At 42.6% G+C, this 18,186-nt stretch overlaps 1 protein-coding gene across 4 annotated transcripts in view; it reads left to right on the forward strand.

Moving 5' to 3' along the window:
• The window catches only part of fgf14 (fibroblast growth factor 14), a 107,552-nt gene that overhangs the window by 63,469 nt on the left and 25,897 nt on the right, over nucleotides 1-18,186 (forward strand). For 3 of the 4 annotated variants that reach the window (XM_005733789.2, XM_013911065.1, XM_005733791.2), the window contains exons 2-3: nucleotides 10,292-10,402; nucleotides 11,556-11,659. In XM_005733789.2, coding sequence (XP_005733846.1) covers nucleotides 10,292-10,402; nucleotides 11,556-11,659 — 215 coding nt within the window. Of the gene's footprint in view, nucleotides 1-1,592; nucleotides 2,776-10,291; nucleotides 10,403-11,555; nucleotides 11,660-18,186 lie in introns of those variants that run through there. The other variant, XM_005733790.2, reaches the window with a different exon arrangement.

Consider the following 18,186-nt stretch of genomic DNA (forward strand, 5'->3'; position numbering starts at 1 on the left):
ATATACTCAAAGGGGAAGATGCATATTTCTTGTGCAGTCAGGCGATGTAACCCAGAGGAATAAAGAAAATCCATTATATGTGTGAGCTTAAGTAGAAGCCCTCTGCGATTCATAACCGTCACGGTGACAGTGCCGCTCTGCAAAGTTGCTGTGGGACCATTGTTGAGCTGACAGTGTCCGCTGCTGGTTGGAGCGTTAACTGCATGTCTCTCAGAGCACCGCAGCAGCAGGAGGCTCCTAGGACATAAACTTTTAATGCACCCACGATATGTGCTCAATCTAGTGGGATGAGGGGTCGGGGGAAAAGCACACAAGCCCACGCATAGCGGGTTGAATGTCTTTCGTGAACCTATGTGATCTATAAAGAACATTTTAAAGCGGAATTCGTGTTTTTTTTTTTTAAATCACTAACAGCGCTTTCATCCAGCTGTTATAAACCTGCTCATCTGTCCTCACACATTTTTCCCGTTCCTTTGTCACTTTAGTCAATCTTATATGTGTACATCTGCTGGATATCAACAGGTGTGTGTGTGCATGTGTTTGTGTGTGTTGTGAACGCACATCAGAGCTATTCAGTACAACACTTTAGTCCCCCGTGAGCCAGGCTCTTTAATTACAGCCACAAACAGCAGATGGCTCTCTTGAGTTTTAATTTCTGTGCCTGTGATTGAGAATTGGATGATATTTATCCCCAAATCAACGAAAAGGATCAGACGCCTCAACCTCGCCCTGGCATTTATTGCGTGGATCAGAGACGTCTCGGTCAGCGTTTAAATTCACATGCGGGTCGTGAGTGGAGTGGAGTCTCTCTCATTTACTCGTGATTTACCGGAGGCATTCGCGCTGTCTCGTGGCTCGTGGACGTTTAAGTAAAGGTTATGATAACCGACTGAAGAAATGACACCCCCACACTCCCGACCCACCTCCATGATGGTGCAGAAATCAGAGACGCTGTCCCTGGTGCTGAAGGCGCACACAGCAAATGGAGCGCGCGACTTGAATCGATCTTAATTAGAACAACATAAACAGGTTTCATGAGATGGAGCAAAATAAATAAATAAATAACAAAGAAGAAGAGTAGCAGTAATCCACTCACTATATGTGGAAATATATGGACTGTCCTGTGATAATGAGGTGAAAGGGAGTTCATAATGGCACACTGTCCCCTCGCGTTTGGCTTTCTTATTTCCACATGAACCGTGTAGTGGTAAAGGGAATGCAGCTTTCTAAAGAGTCCAAACTAAAGCGTTAAAAACTGAAATGCTACTATCTAACGGCTTCAGACAGTCTGTCCCCCCCCCCCACACACACACACACTTTCTCTCTTCAAGCAGGGGCTCGGTTGTCAGGGGGGAGGAAGTGGGAGGGGGTGCAACCTCTTCAAGTCGTGCACTAACGAGTGGTTAGGACTTGTTGATGGGAAACGTTTGTTGATCTGGGGCATATAAACAAGCACTTCCTACCCCGTCCACCCCCACCCCACATTTCTTTTTTTTTTTCTTTCAGCGTTGGAAAATAAATTGCGCCGTTTGTCTGTGGTGTTACTTTCTTCCCTTATTCCCACTGCGCACTGATCGCTATGCATTCGTTTTCCTCGCAGTGGGCTCTTTTGTGAACATGCACTGGGTCGAATTGTGTGCTGGTCGCGGGGGGGTTTAAGTTTAATGTATTTGTATGCAGCTTGTCACACAATGCAGACGTCATCGCCACATGCAGGATCAGCTTTGGGTATGTTTTTCCCTCCCTGGATCCTATCGCGCCCAGTCGCTTGTGTTGTGAACACTAGCCGACACGTCGACTGGTAGTTGGAAAATAACTTGGTATTAATTCCACATAACAACTCTGGCTCGGTTGCGCGTTCCTCTGTATTCCCAACTGTGTTTCTCTCATTCGGTCATCGCGGGGTCCCTGTCGCCGATTGCTTCTTGCAAACTTGGGAGCTGGATTCGCCCCGAGCTGCTGTGCCTTGAGCCGGGTTGTGATCTTCGTAGGAGGCGCCTGTGTTTGTTTAATTGCTGGCGGCGCACATGCACGGGCGTCCCCACCGCAGACTAAAGACTGACTTCAAAAAAAGCAATCTCGTCTGGCAAAAGGAGAGGGGAAAAAACGGAGTGTGAAAGGAGGAAAGAGCAGGTGAGATTTCACCGAGCGGACGAGGAAGCCCGTGCTGGACATTTAAGGAGGCGATGCTGCTGATTATTTCACAGACAATGAACAAACACATCACAGCACAGGTATGAATAATCCTCGGAAATATTCGGAATCAAGACTGTAGTCACCGATGTGCTGAATTACGCATGAACTGATCTAATTTTTTTCCACCATGCTCAAGAATTTTTCGAGTTATAGTGACAGCTGGTTTAATCCCCTAAATATCATGTAGTATTTTGATTTTTTTTTATTTTTTTTTAAAAGGAAAGCCAGCTTTTAGAAATATTTATTTGGCATTTGACATAACGGAACGAGCCAGATAGCCGCCACCATGGGACTGTGACCCGGGCTGCGAGCTCTGAGAGGCGGCTGTTTGAATAGTCCGTGCTCCGAGTGCAGACTGGACCTGAGCAGTTGTGACATTTTGAGCCATGGCTGCTGCTATCGCAAGTGGGCTGATCAGACAGAAAAGACAGGCACGGGAGCAGCATTTAGACCGACCCTCCACCAACCGACGGAGAAAGAGCCCCAACAAGAACAAGGGGCTCTGCAATGGGAACCTGGTCGACATCTTCTCCAAAGTGCGCATCTTCGGCCTCAGGAAGAGGAGACTACGGAGACAAGGTCTGGGAACTTCAGAGTGTGTATTCAGTGTAAACATGTGCATACATTCAACCACTGGTTGATCGCTTAATTAGGACTGCACTTTAAAAAAAAACCTTGGAGCCAGGGCAGCGAGGGGGCGAGTCAATAATGTTTGCTTTTTATTTATTAGACGCATTTGCCACGTTAAACCTTTGTGCTCAAAAAAAAAAAGTTAAAGTTGATTATGAGAAGACAGAGCACCATGTTTTGTGTATGTAGTCGAGTTGGTTGAAAATAACCAACATTCCTCTGATTTCTATGCAGACCCAGGTAGCTGACGGGCTCCTGACGAGTTGTACCAAATGGTTTAGACAGGTTTACGTAGCTGTCACCTCTGTGATTCTAAAAAGGGGTCTGATCGCCATGAAGCACATGCAGAACATGCTGAACTGCTGTACATAAGTAGATTACAAGAAGCCCAAAATGAAACTCATTTCTATGCAAGTAAAAGGTCAGTATCGCTGGAATGGAGATTACGCCTTTCAAACATAATTCCTCCACCCCCACCACCATCCTAGCATAATTCTTCAATTTCCAAAGCCAGTGGCCTCCCCTCTTGTTCCTAATGATATTCCGTGCAATTATGAACACGTCATGAACATTTCTTGGCTGTAAAGTGGCAACCTGGGATTGCTAAAAGAGCAATATCAACAATTAGCTCACTGCTGGAATCACTAATAGTGTTTTCCCTTAGAAAAAGAAATGAGGGTAATTCATTTAGGGAGAAAATGACTCCGGTCATTTCCCCCTTGTTAGTGAATGATTGAAGGCAGCTGCATGTTTCTCTCAGAATCATCAGGTATCAGACCTGTTGCACCACACATGCTCTAACTCCAACAGATTGAACCCTCTTGGCAAGCTGCATTTGTTTCCTCTTTATGTGCACGGAAGCAGCGTTTACTCTTTCATCTTGTCCACAAAGAGAGCCATTTTGATTGCTGAGTCTCTCTGTTCATACTGGAGCAGAACAACACCATGAAGTGTCTGCTTCACCAGCCCTTAGTGATTACATGTATTAAAATGGCTTTGATGAAAGAGGATCCGTATAATCGCCCGTAGAGGACACATCTGGCCATGGGTGAGGGTGCACGAGAATGGAAGGGTATAACCAGCTATCCTCCAGGCTGCTGTTTCTGCGTCTGCCCACAGTGTGCATGTGGTGGGATGTGTATGTGTGGCTGCCCCATTTTTGTCTGCGTCTCTGTGTGTATTTAATTGTCCGTCCTCTTGTGTCACCTCTGAATTGGCTTGTGGCGCATCTATCTTTTCATTTGAAATTGTCAACAGCATCCAGAAGCCCTCGCAGATCACAGATGTGGACAGATGACGCTGTCCACATCTGTGAATACAAGGGCCCGTATGCTGGTGTTTCCTTTCATTGGGGCGGCGTGTGCTTCAGTCTGCTCTGAGTGCAGAGATGTAGATGCCAAGTCAGCCTTCACTGGCAAGCATAAAATGACAACATCACACCTGGATCGGCCATTTTCTGGAGCAACACACGGCCTCTTGAATTTCAAATAAGTGACGGTAATCCACAGTAACAGCTAAAGCACAAGTGTTGGTGAACTGTGTCACAAGTCTGCCCGGAAGATGAGGGACACTTCACATAAAATCAAAGTAAGAATTCAAGGAGGGGGAAGCTCCTTTAAAATGGCCGTTTTCTCCTTAGTTTTGAGTGTCTCGTTATAACAAACACTGTTTTCCTTTCCTTTCTTTCTGTACTCGTTCTGATTAAAGGCCCTAATGGGGAAAATACCTCATTAATTTCAGTCTCACATGAACTGGGAAAATCTCTATCGACTGATATGCGACGTTGTTGCCGGGGTGCTCCCTGCCACTGTTACTGTTCTCACTGCTTCATCTCTCGCTCTCTTTCTCAGACACTTCCTTTCCTTCTCTCCCTTCTTTCCTTCTTTCCACTGTGTTAGCACGAGAGCACAAAGCTTAGGAAGACTAATGACTTGTTTGCTGTACTTAATTTAATATTGAACCCTGAAAAGATGTTTCTTTGCCAGCGAATAAAACCCAAATGCACCACTGATCACATAGGCTGCGCTAACGTGCTCGGACGTACACATTTGTCGTCATTTCCCAGGTGACAAAAACACTGGGCTCTCACAGCTGAGCCTAAACAGACTGTGGTGCTTCAAATTCCTTCTCAGATGTGTCAGAATGAGGGAGTTGGGGTGAATTAAAAGGAATCCCTAAGTCTAGTATTCCCTTTGGGTTTAAATATTGATCTTGTGAGTCAGACACTATGGGCTGCATTGATTGGCATTGACTTACAGTGTGTATCAAAGCCTGAGCATTCTCCGTACAGAAAATGATCAGTTGGCACTTTGTATTTGAGCTTGTTTTGTTGTAGTTGATCATTAAGCCGCACAGATGTGGCTCCCTGACATCTGTCAGTACCTCGGGGGATATGCTGCGTGGAAGCATTTTGTTTGCCGTCCTTCATATCAGCTTTAATTTTAAATCCATGCTTTTTGATAGCAAATACAGAGCCAGTGATCGCCATAATTTTTTAGGGGATTAGATGGGAGTTATAAATCCTATTACACTCAAACCCAGTAAGCGAGCCGGGGGCACACGTGGCTTGGACTTGCCTATAATCTCGCTGCTGTGGCTCTAATTATCTCCCGCCAGATTAGATCCCTTAATTATTAGATAACGTTACATTAGATTACCCTATAGGTGATCTAAAAAGCCAGCTGAGATGAGTGATTTCCCGCTCCCTGGCTGTTTATTCAAGCACATGTTGACAGGACAGAGCAGTGCGTCATCAGTCAGCCTCCAGTGTCTGTGCTGAGTTATTGGATGAGATGTCAGCGATGTTGTTGATGAAGGAGGAATAGGAAAGGAGTGAGAACGCTGCTTTGATCGCCTTTCATATGACAACACAAGCGAGAAGGGTTTTTCCTTTGTAGGCTGGAAAAGCCCTTCTCCTATTCTAGAAACATCCAAAGTGGGTCAGGCAGGGCAGGGCTGACAGGAGTCTACAAGTATTGCTGCAGCTGTGCCTGTGTGTTTGTGTGTGTGTGTGTCTCCTTGTACCCCGCATGTTGCTTGCTTACTTTGTACTGAGGTGAGTATGTTCCCCTGCACACACACACACACACACACACACACACACACACACACACACACACACAGGGATGACACAACAGAAAATAAGAGAGAAAGGGGAAGAGGGAACTGCAGCGAGGTCGCTTCACAACTTTCCCGTCACAGCTGAATTTATACACAGAGAGGATTACTGCTACAAAACAACACAATTTGAGGTCTTACGATTCCGATGCTCTCTATTTTCCAAGGAAACCCCCCGCTGATGCCAAGCCGCAACTCAGTTTCCTTAGAAACAAAGCATGTAGAAACATACAGTGCTTCAGTTGTAATAACCAATAGTGCGACTGGGAAAGTCCAGTGAGATTAGAGGCTGGAGACTCCATCTGTGATAAGCAGCATTGTTGTTTCACTGTTTGGGGCTGTTATATACAGAGTCGTCTTCATACAGACAAGAAAAGAAATAAGTAAGAAAAGAAGCACGAGTCAAAGACCTCGTCGACTTAGAGAACACCACAGAGACGTTTTCAAAGCTCTTCTGGATTTTAAAGAGTGTACGCACCATATCAAGCTTGTCTGACAGGACTGAAAATGCTGTGTCACTCTTAAAGCCCTCAATCCTTCCTTTGTGTGTTTGCTTCCGAGACCCTTCATTCACTCCCATTCTAATATTCCTGTTCTTATTCTCTTCCATTTAGCCACACTTCACACTTGTCTAGTATTTTCTGAATTTGCCCCCCAAAAGAAAAGATAATAAAAGAATAAATGAGTGTAAATATAACTATTTATTATCTGGAAGCATGTTCAACCTTTAACTTGTGTTGCATTCATGGGTTGCCAGCTTGACTAGGATTACAAAACCCATTATATCACAGGAATGCATGCTAGTGTATTTGTCAGTCATAAATAATTCGCTAGGTATTTAAAAACACGACTGACATATTCATAGAGACACTCCCCAGAATTGGAATAGAGCTCAACTATCATGCACAGTATTACAGAGACTTATCTTCCCCATTTAACAATTGTTTTGTCTCCTCCCCCCCTTTTCAGTCTTCTTTAATTGAAATGAATTAGCTTGAATTAGTTTTAAGTTGACTTATTTTCAGCTCACTCTGTCTGCTGCTCTGAAGTACTTATGATTGAAGCTGAAGGGGAAGTCTGTGTGTGTGAGATATACGGGCTTGCTCGCCTCAGGGAACACAGCCAGTATTTCATGATTTATGGCACGATAGAGGAGCCAAGTTCACCTCACACACATGTGCATCGCACACGCACACAACACAATACGCAGTTATGCAGTTTTAATTATGACAATGTCCTCGGAATCAATCTCACCTGTCCCTCACAAGAGTTAAATGTTGATCAAAGCCATTTATTGATCACATGTTTGCCAAGTTTGTGTTTCCACATAATAGTATTTGCTCAGGGGAGCTGTGTGTGCTCATTGAATATAAACATGAAAATCGGTGTGTAACACCGGTGTTTGCTGATCTGTGAAGAATTGAGATTGTTTCTAGAGCAAATGGAGACCCAACACCATATTAGTCTGTCGTGTCCTGGAAAGTGCTCTGTGTGTGTGTGTGAGCATGTTTCCCGGCTCTCACTGCTGGGAAACAATGGTCTTAAGGTTGCACGGTTTTCTATCTGACTGCTGGATACCTCTATGTTTGAAAAAACAAATGCCAGCTGATATAGCATGTGTTTGTGGACCTGGAGACACCTGTTTAAGTGTCTCAAGGTCACATCAAATGTGACGATGTGGAAACATTTGCATCAGGACAGAAGGAGGCAGTTTAAGGGAGGATATCTTAGATAAAAAAGGAGGTTCAATGTCTAAGACAGGTGGTCTCACCTTACCTGCGATTAATATATAGTATTTAAAGGCCTTGACTATCCTGAACACATGAAATCCTGTTGTAGAGGCAAGAAATAAAATTCACCCCAGATTTTGATGTATTTGTGCACAAAATGCAATAAAGTCGACTGCAAGCTATAACCTAATATTCATCAAATGAGTCATCCTCTGAGCTGGAGATCACTTTGGTCTTAGTGGTATGTGGGATGACCCACAACCTGTAAACTAATTTAAAAATAAGTTGAAAGAGTCTGTACTCAGCTCTGCTGCAATTACTGGTACACATTCCATCTTCTCTGTCCGTCTCTCTTACAAATGAAGAAACTTACATCTACCCCACCTCCTAAGGCTCACACAGTTTAAAGTTAAGGTGCATTAAAAACACCAACCCACGCATAACTTGGTCTTTATGTGCAGCCTGCTGTGAGATGAGTACGGACCATCCACAAGGCTATGCCACAAATATATTCATTACCTTTACTCTAACACAGTGCTGTAAAACCAAAATCATTCAAGCTGAACTCGACTCGAGCCACGACCCCAGCTGCAGGACCTGCAGGTTAGGAGTCTCTCTTTGCAAGACTAAAGTTAGTTATCCGGCTCAGAGGACAGCAAATTTGGACGACTAGGTTGTTTAGCTTCACTAAGTTTGGAACAAAAGGTGTTGAATAATTTTAAACTTGCACAAATTAATCAAAATGTGGGGTTTAATTCCATTAATAAATCCACACAATGACTTCTAATTAATTTAAATCATCCTCGTCATTTATTAAGCGACATTTGCTGTTTTTTCTAATGTGAGATTCATATTGCACATTGGCTATTGGAGTTTTCATTTTACAATTTAAAGTGTCATTTTTTAAAAGTGTTTTCTGGGCCCAGAAAAGTTGTCATGGGAAGAAAAATGCTATATGCTTATAAGCAAAAACAAAAAAGATGATAACACGAGTGCTGTCGATAATCCTCAAACCAATGGTGCTCATGGAAGGGGGCAATAGCAAAAAGACAAGCTGAAAGAAATATTAAAAATCCAAGATCATCCAAGTTCAAGTACTCATATTAGGTTTGTACAAATAATGAGAAATTTTTTTAATAGGCTTTTAAAAAAAGCCATTCTTTAAATTTTAATCTTTCCATTTTCCTTTAAAAATATACAAGTATTAAGCAGAAATCTATAAACCAAACATTTTGACAAAAACTGAATTTTATTTGTTACATTTTTGAATTTTTTCTCTTCTTTTTTTGTCATTTTACTGGCACAAATGAGTTCTCAAACCAACCTTCACTCTAACAATGCTTTTAGAACGCGTCACATGTATTGTAAGTTCAATGAAAAAGAAGACCAGGGACGATGATCTCTTCACAGTGACATCTGTCTCTGGCTAAATGCCTGCAATGATTTTGACTGAGCTTAGCATTATTGCGAACCAGATAGATGCTGTCACCATCCTGTCAGCCTGAATCGCACACAGCGGAGGCACTCTGACAGTCAGATTCTGCTTTAGCCACCTTTTCATTGTTCTGCTGAAGCAACAAAGCAGTGCAGATGAATGCCATAGCGCCGCTGCTCCCATCTACCAGCAGAGAGGCATTCTCTCTCCCTTTCAGGGAGCGGGGAAAGGTCTCAGAGCTGGCTAATGCCATCAACTGAAAGAACCATTTCAGAGGAGAATGCCCCGAGCCGCACAGTAACGGGGGGGAAAAGCCCGATGCTGCCCTCAGCAAGACCTCTGGAGCTCTCCTCTGCGGCCTCTCTTTGTTTCTTTCTATATCTCTTCCACATAACTCTACTCACCCACCAACACACACACCGAGTAGCATGCAAGGACTCAGGTGAAGTTGATTCTTCACCTCCCTAGGGTTTTCTTAGAATGAAATTTGGTGTGATGGCTGTCTCTACAATAAGTCTAATGTTGATATTATATGACCTCAGACACAAAAGCACACAGATGAAGAAATATCACAGGCAGCTTGAGAGCAAGCAATATTTTTTTTCCAGAGATGTCCCAGTGTGCACCCGCACGCAGGTTTATTAAAATGTGTCCTTTTCTGTGTTGTACTGCTTTTTACTTTTTACATTTCACTTTCACTTTTTGTCATGTTATTGCAAACTGACAAAATGCCAACTAAATTACAATACGACTCGCTGAGCTGCAGCGGCTCTGGGCAATTAAACAGCAGTGATTTATTTACAGTAGATATGCGGCTAATTCCCCTGTCGAGGCAGCTAGAAGGGACGGCACGCAGACACTCTCACATTCTACATACGAAGAACCCAGAGAGGGTGCTATTGGGTTCATTATGGGAGTCAGGCAACCACAGATTAATTCTGCTACCTATAATTGGATGGACTATCTCTGAGCAGGATGGGGCTTATGTGCCAGAAAGGTGGCTTGGGGATTTGCTTGTGAAAAACCACCAGCTGCAATACTTTGTGTGTGTCTCGGTGTTTTGCCATAAAGTCCCCATGAAAACAATTTTCTTTTTGTTGTGTATTAAATCAAAAAAGTTGCATTCTTGAAGTTTATTCTAACTATTCTCTCTGTTCTTTCTCTCTCCCCCCCTTTCCTTCAGATCCCCAGCTCAAGGGTATAGTGACCAGGTTATATTGCAGGCAGGGATACTACTTGCAAATGAACCCCGATGGCTCTCTTGATGGGACCAAGGATGACAGCAGTAATTCCTGTGAGTACCTTGAAATATCTCTTGGACTTGTAGATCAGATTTTTAACAGGTGTCTGGAATAATCTAAAGAAATACTAGCAGAGGTTATAGAAAAGTTTACCCTGTGTAGGTTTCTTGAGCACAATTTTATGTCTGGCTTGTTTCCTGCTCCATATTTATTCTTCTTATACAAAAAAAATTAACCAAGCAGTTACCCTCTGCTAATGTCTGGTCAGTATTTTTGATCTTTGGAGCAAAAATGGCTCTTAAATGGAGCCATGGGATCACACAGTTTGGTCCTTTTCCCGAGAGGCAAAGTGGACCAGGAAACAGTAGGCTCAACAGAGAGAAAAAGGTATTATTAGCTTGTTCTGGCACTGCTCCTCTAACACTTCAGGCTAGGTGGTTAATTTGATTCCAGTGCTTGGTGCTAATGCTAGCCTGACACTCTGCATTGTGTCACTTACTCCTGTCAGCAGGAAGAGATGTGGCACATGTCACATGCGGTAGGCTGAAGGGACTTATTGAAACGGTAAGCATTATAGATAGCGTGTCATTTTAACTCCAGGATCAAATTAGGTGTCGGCAGTTGAAACTGACCGCAAGCCATCAAAAAGGAAAGGAAATGAGTGGTTCTGCATTTAGTTCTCTCAGATTTTCTTCTAGGATGCAAGCCTGCCCTTTCCAGTTGCTTGCAGGGTCAGCTGAGTTCATTGCATCCCTTTAGTGCATGTCTCCCAAATACACACCTAATGTCCCAGCCAGGCCAGTCCTCTTGTTTCTCCCCCATACAAACAATACCCATTACCTACCAGGAGTCTGCTACAACAACAAGGGTGTTATTAAATCAGCCTCGCACTAGCGGTGGCCCCAATTACAACTGCTTCTCAGGTAGCACTGAGTGGCCAAGGCTGCGCTAGGCTAGTCACGTCCACCAGCTGTGCTGCAATTCATCTTCTGAGATTACCTAAATGCAGCAGTCAGCAGTTGTATTATCCATAGTTTGCAACGCCTTAAAGATAGACATCTTGTGTTTAGATGATGGATTGTTACTTAAATGTTTTACCCCCATCTAGTTAAAGTTTACTTAATGTTTGGTTTGTCTGTTTCAATATTTTTTGGTGAGATTTTGATGAATGTTTGTGTTTGCTTGTTTTACGTGTGTGTTCCCCAGCTTTGTTCAACCTTATTCCTGTGGGCCTCAGAGTTGTCGCCATTCAATCCGTGAAGACAGGGTTATACATCGCAATGAACGGGGAGGGCCACCTGTACACATCAGTGAGCATTCTATTCTATTCTATTCTATTCTATTCTATTCTATTCTATTCTATTCTATTCTATTCTGCCCGGCTTTCAGTAAGACACCTGTTTTGTTCCTGCATAACACAAAATGAAGCATAATGCTGAAAATGTTTCTATGTGTGGCATCTGTTTATGTTTTGTACCTGTGTACAGCTGTATGCATATAAAATCATCAGTTTTGACATTAAGGCAGACTCCATTTTCAGTAAGGGGGCTTTGACCATGTCTCCAATATTTGCAATACCACATTTGCAACAGGATAATTGCATTTCCGTGAAGCTCAGGGATCCCATTAAGCAGAAATTTATGCAGTCCAATTTTTATTCATCAGCTTAAATGCCTTGCGACTTGTCAGTCTATATGAATTGACATCTGATGACAACGGTCAGGATGCTCAGGATAAAAAACCCCAAAAAACAAAGTGTTTATCTTTTTTACCTCTGTCGGTCTAAAATGCTAAATTACAGGATATATTTTGTCATGTGGCACATTGAAATGTTTAGCACGGCATTCATAAACCTATGCTACATATTCAACATTCATAGCTACAGCGTTATTTATTAGAGTGAGGACATCTGAAGAGCAGCCATTGTTTTTCACTACACAGTCACCCACTATTATTGACGGCCTCTCTTCAAAACAACATGGGCCCGGCAGGTTAGGCAGCCAAGGGAGTGATAAGACCTCACCCAGTCCGCTCTGTCCTCTCCCAGTCACTCAAATCAATCAGCAGAAAGAACATTGGGAGGAGTGACTCTCTGCTGGACAGGGATATCCATCAGAATCATTGTCTCGTCACCTCCTGCTGTGCACATGTTCCTAATGCTCAGAGCACAGACCGGGAATTGCCTTTTTTTTTCCTCATTCATTACCGTAGAGGTTTACAGAGGCTACTTCTCTTACTGTACCATGCACGAGCATTCTTCAAGTATATAGTAGGATTCCCCTCTGCTTAATCACTGCTTGACTTAGGCCAAAAAATGAAATTCATTTGAGAGGATTGACCTAGAATCCTGTGGCTCTTGTTATAGAATTGCACAGTAGGGATTATAAATGAAACCGTGCTAACTATCAGAACACACAAAAAGACACGATTCCACAATTTGTTAAATGCAGGCAGCCCTTTTCTCGTGTAAACACATACTTTAATTAAGACACTTGTTCTTATTGAGATGTTTTTTTTCACCATATACTTACACAGATTGCACATTTATACATTTTCAATTCTTTTGCATGTGCTCCAGTTCACAGAATGATATTGCATTAAACCGGCATAAAAGTAGACTTTGAGCACAGCAGTTGTGTAAATATAAGAATACATGAGATGTGCTCAAAAAAATTCCAGAAATCCATCCAGGAAATTCAAAACCTGTACCAATTTCAATCTGACCAACTCTTTTGCAGTGCTTAACTTCTTCCAGTGCTCTTGCTGTTCTGTATAGTCCTTTGAAAGTCCTCTTCTCATAACTTGCACATGTGAAGTTGCCATTTCACCATAGACCTCAAACACTAATATGCAACAAACTAACAACTTTCCTCCCAAGAATCATCGCTGGTATTTTTCTGCGTCATCAGGTTTCTGAGTCGGAGCCGTTCAGTTTCCAAACCTTAAAGCGGTGCATCCAGTCTTGCTCATCCACCATATCCTCTGACAGTGACTCAAATCAAGTCTAGAGTATAACACTGAAACTGCGATTCATAAATTTGCCCCTGAGGGTGAGATTCTCAGCATAGAGTTCTGTTGTAATTTTGTGAAAAGTGTGAAAGAGGACATTTGCCACTAATGACCAGACTTCGATACATGCTAGCGTGCCATCGAGTCTCTGCTCACGGCAGTTTTTTTGGTAAGACCAACACAGTCTTCACTGACTCCTCACTCACTAATCAGCATATTTAGAACTTTGCAAATCAAGCTGTGTATGTTTTGACACAATGGCAGTCATCAAAGCAGTGATCCAAGTTCAGCAGGAAAGCTTGGAGTAGTCCATTGCTTCTCAAGGAGACATCCTTAAAGGAGATAGCAACCAATTTTAGTTCAGTCATGGAGCAGCTGTGACACTTTTTTCACAGCTCAATAAACAAAGCTTCACTGTAATATAGATGCAGTTTGTCGGTGCTTGGGATTCTAACCTACAGTAATAAGAACCTGTAAGAAGAATGCGAGTTAGCTTTGAGTTTCTCGTCCCTCTGTGTGGTTGGTATTTTATCTTTCAGCTTCTTGACATGTTTAGCTGAGCAGAAGTGCTGTGAAGTGGGTCTGGCTCTGCCTGGCCGGAGCACTGTGTTCCTTCAACACCGCTGGGCCTTCTCTTTTTTTCACGCAGCTCCTCTGTTCCATTTGCAGCTTATTTCTGTGCTAATGGAGGTTCTGATCGGCCCTCAACAATCCAACCACCCACTCAAAGGTCTCTTTTTGATTCTTAGTGTGTGAATTAGACCACTAATGGCAGCTCAGTAAGATGTTCTTCATCCTCCTCCATCTTCACCACCCCCTCCTTTCTGCCGCTGCTCTTCTCCTTTTGAAAGAAAGGTGCAGCGTTCCTCCCATTATCACGGTGTTCCTTCACAAGCGACAATCTGACAGTCGACCTTTTCCTACCGATTAGGCGTATTTGATTTTAGTGCACTCACATTTTCAGAAGCTTCTTCGATGGTTATGATAATGCACAAAAACATGCTGATTGGAGACAAACACAGGACACTGAACAACAGTGAAAAACAAGCTGTTGTTATTGGAAAAAAGTGTTCTTTAGTAAGTTCCCTGAAGCGAGGTTAGTTTAATTAATCAGTATTCACTTGGCCAGTTGTACAGTATTCTTTTACATATTAAATGCATTTCTGAGGCTTTTACCGCAATGATATACTTTGATAATGAGTGACACTCGAGGCGGCTCAAAAGGAGAGTTCCCCTCTTGCAGAAAATAGATGGGAAGCCCATTCATGGCCTCTGGTGGTGCATCATATTCTTTTGTGTGAGGCACCCGAGGCGCAGTATGGAGCTCAAATGACAGAGATAACATCAAAGTGACTGCACAGCCTGGCACAAAGGACACACCATGGAATAAAGAAGAGTTCAATCATCTCACCCCCTTTTCAATCTGCTCCTTTTGTATCTGAGCCAATAAACTCCTGGCTAATTTCTCCTCCAGGCTCCTCCCTGGATCAGGGATACTTTCGAAATGTAATAACAGCAGAGCAATTCTCCCAACTTGTTGTACTGGTGGAAGATAGCAGAAACAGGATTGCTGAAAGTCTCCAGATGACTATAATAGAGCTCCTGGTGCAAAAACAGACACATTCAAATGAGATAAAACATAAATCATTAATTATTCTGCAGGGACTACCATACTAAATCCCTAAAAGCAAACAAGGGAGTGTTGGATTATATAGTTTTTTTTGTTATACATGATGAAATTGTGGTGCCGCAGAATGCAACTCCTGATTTTGTTGTCATGTTTCAGTCTTGCTAATACAGTCTGTTGCCATCTCTCAAGTGTAAAGGTTCGGCATTTCATGGTTGGCTGGTGTTCTTTGGAACTAGTTCCCCATCCCCTCACTTCACTAGAGTCTCTCACTGCAGCCTTCCTTTATCAGCAGCCTGCACTTGTTAGTGCTACCTTTCATGATTGTCAAAATGACTTGCCACATTACTTGAGTGTTCCTTTTAGAAATGGAATCCTTGAGAGGGCCAAAGTGGAGCAGTGCAGCAGCTTTAGCTTCACTTGTTAAAAGCTGTGTCATCAGCTGCATGAACACAGAAGACTGAGGGCATCTATTTCCTGTAGTGCCCAATTCAGAATGTATGAAAGCTCCGATGAGCTTGATGTGAGGGCTCCTTCACTTTACATCATTATGAAAATGAAGGTGAATGGTGGTTGTGTGTAGGCAGAATAAGAGAACAGCAGCTTGCATGGGATTAACTGAAGTTGGTCCTTCAAGAACACTGAAGGCACCGTTAGATTTATGTATTTTATATTTTCCTGACAACTTTGCTAATGAGATAATCAAACCTTGTGTTTTTTTTATACAGATATGCTCAAATTTTCTGCCATTTTGCTAACACCAAAGACATGGCATGTCATGAATGCAGAATTTCATATTTTATTCTATGTTTATATCTATATATTGACAAGCTCATCCTGGAATAATTGTTGAAATAGCCAAATCCCAACAGCAGTCTGCCTCAAGGCTTTTTATATTGTAAGGTAAAAACTCTACAATAATACAGAGAAAACGCCAACAATCAGACCACTATTAGCAAGCACTTGGCGACAGTGGCAAGGAAAAACTCCCTTTTAACTGGAAGAAATGTTCAGCAGAAACAACCTCAGGGAGGGGCAGCCATCTGCAGTGATACGGACGCTGTATCGGTCTGTTGTGGTGAAAAGAGAGCTGAGCATGGAAGCAAAACTGATGATTTACCAGTCAGTCTGTGTTCATGCTCTGATCTATGACCATAAGCTCTGGGTAGTGACAGAGTGAGACTGCAAATACAAGTGCTGTAAATGAGCTTTCCTTTGACGACAGGGTGAGCAGTTTGGTCATTCAGGAGGGACTCTTACTCCTCCACATCAAAAGGAGCCAGTTAAGTTGGATTGAGCATCAGACTAGGTTGGTTCTTGGCTGGCTGCAGAACTCCTCAGTGTTCCCTGGAAGAGATGGGCAGGGAGATGGAGGGCTTGGCTTCTTGGGATAGATTGCTATCACTGCAGCCTGCAAAGCGGCAGAAAATGGATGGATGTATGGATGGACAAAGGTGGCTTTCAGACTGCCTGTTAAAACACTTGAACTTATTGCATTTCCTTGCCAGCTATAGCAAGATGCATGAATAAACCTTCTAGGGTGTAAAAAGTTAAAATCAATATGCATGATGAAGAAGATACAAACAACATTATAACACCCAATGTGTATGAGTTCACATGTGTCTGCAAGTGTGCACGTGTGTTTGTTTAGTGTATATGTAACCCCGTAAGATGGCTTTGAGTTAACAGTTTTGTTGATGGTGTCTGCAAACCTGCCAAGACTGAAAATGATCTCTGATGTTATTTGTTATAAACCATGCTTATCTAAAGTTCCTATGATGTAATTTAACAAACTGGATTACATTTAAAAACACCCCCCAAAAAACTTAATATGTTGGCAACGTTATTATTTTCATATTCCCAAATATCTACATATACTGTGATGATGACTCACATGATCTTGCCTCTGGAAGAGAGTAAGTCTCAGAGCTGAGGTGTGGGGCTGGTTTTGTGGGGAAGGGGGTGTTGGGCTCATTTTTTTTAAAGCGTTTCACTCACCCACCTTTAATGCAGTGGCAGTGTCAGGAAAGAAAGTGGTTGTAGGGGCTGGAGGGAGAGCTGCTTCATGCATTAATGAACAACAAGGTTGGAGGTAGGTGTCAAAGCTAAACTGGTGAACTGCTGGTAGGGGCCAATGCAAGATAAGAACAGATCGACTGGTCCTTCAGCCATTTAACATTGCTGTTATTAATGGCTTTATGCTCTTGGCTTGTTATGATATTGCACAGATTTGATTCTTTTTGTCAGACATTTTCCTTCTTTCAGTTCATTGTGCTCTATGGAGCGCAGGTTGCACTGTGGCAGGGCAAAGGAGAGTTTTCTTGGCGTAGCAGGGGGTTACCCAGTCCAAATAAGGACACTTGCCACAGTATCTTTGGATTTACTCTCTGAACAATAAGTCTCAAATAAACAACACTAATTTGTCCTTCATCTCTTTTTATAACAACAGCTTAAGGTCTGTTAGCGTCACATCTCTCCCTTAACCACTGTTCATTTAAGGCAATTAAGAGCAGCTGTTCTCTGCATCACTGGTTTACCTCACACATATTTACGAGTGAATAAAATGCAATGAGATCCCTGCAAGCTTTCCTTCAATAGCACACTGGATTACAGGAGCACAGAGTCAGAAATTGTGCTTGCATTAGCTAATTTGCTTCAGCTTCTGCATTTTAAGGGGCTCATTTGTTAGCTTCTTGGCTACCAGCTATTTAGATTAGCATTCAATCATACTTTACAACCTAACTTTTGTCCACAGTCACTCTGCTGATTATCTCATACCAGCATATTTGTTGATGCACTTTTACTTTGCTCCAGCATTATTTTTTACTTTTTGGTAGTCACTTCAACTGACATGAATTACGCCAGCAGAACATTTCTCCCTTCTCAGATTTTTGAAGTGCTCCCTCAAAGACCAAAGCTTTCTCTAACTCCAACTGTATAGCTCTTGGTTATACTGTATATGCATCGTTCCCTACTTCCTGTCTCATGCTGCAGACAACATGACCAGTTACCATGTTGAATTGTTTTTCTTCTATAAAAATGCATTTGTCTGTTCACAAAGGTATATACTGGGACAGTCATGCTGCTTAAAGCTGTAGCGCCCAGATTACTTACGTCTGCTTTCGTGCAACTGATATAAGATGCTGTAAGCTGAACACAGCTTCAACCGTCTGTTTGTTGAAAAATAGCAACGCGACCGCA

This window comes from Pundamilia nyererei, unplaced genomic scaffold, assembly GCF_000239375.1.
Source record: "Pundamilia nyererei isolate P.nyererei 1_Seehausen unplaced genomic scaffold, PunNye1.0 scaffold00055, whole genome shotgun sequence".
Classification (NCBI taxonomy): Eukaryota; Metazoa; Chordata; class Actinopteri; order Cichliformes; family Cichlidae; genus Pundamilia; species Pundamilia nyererei.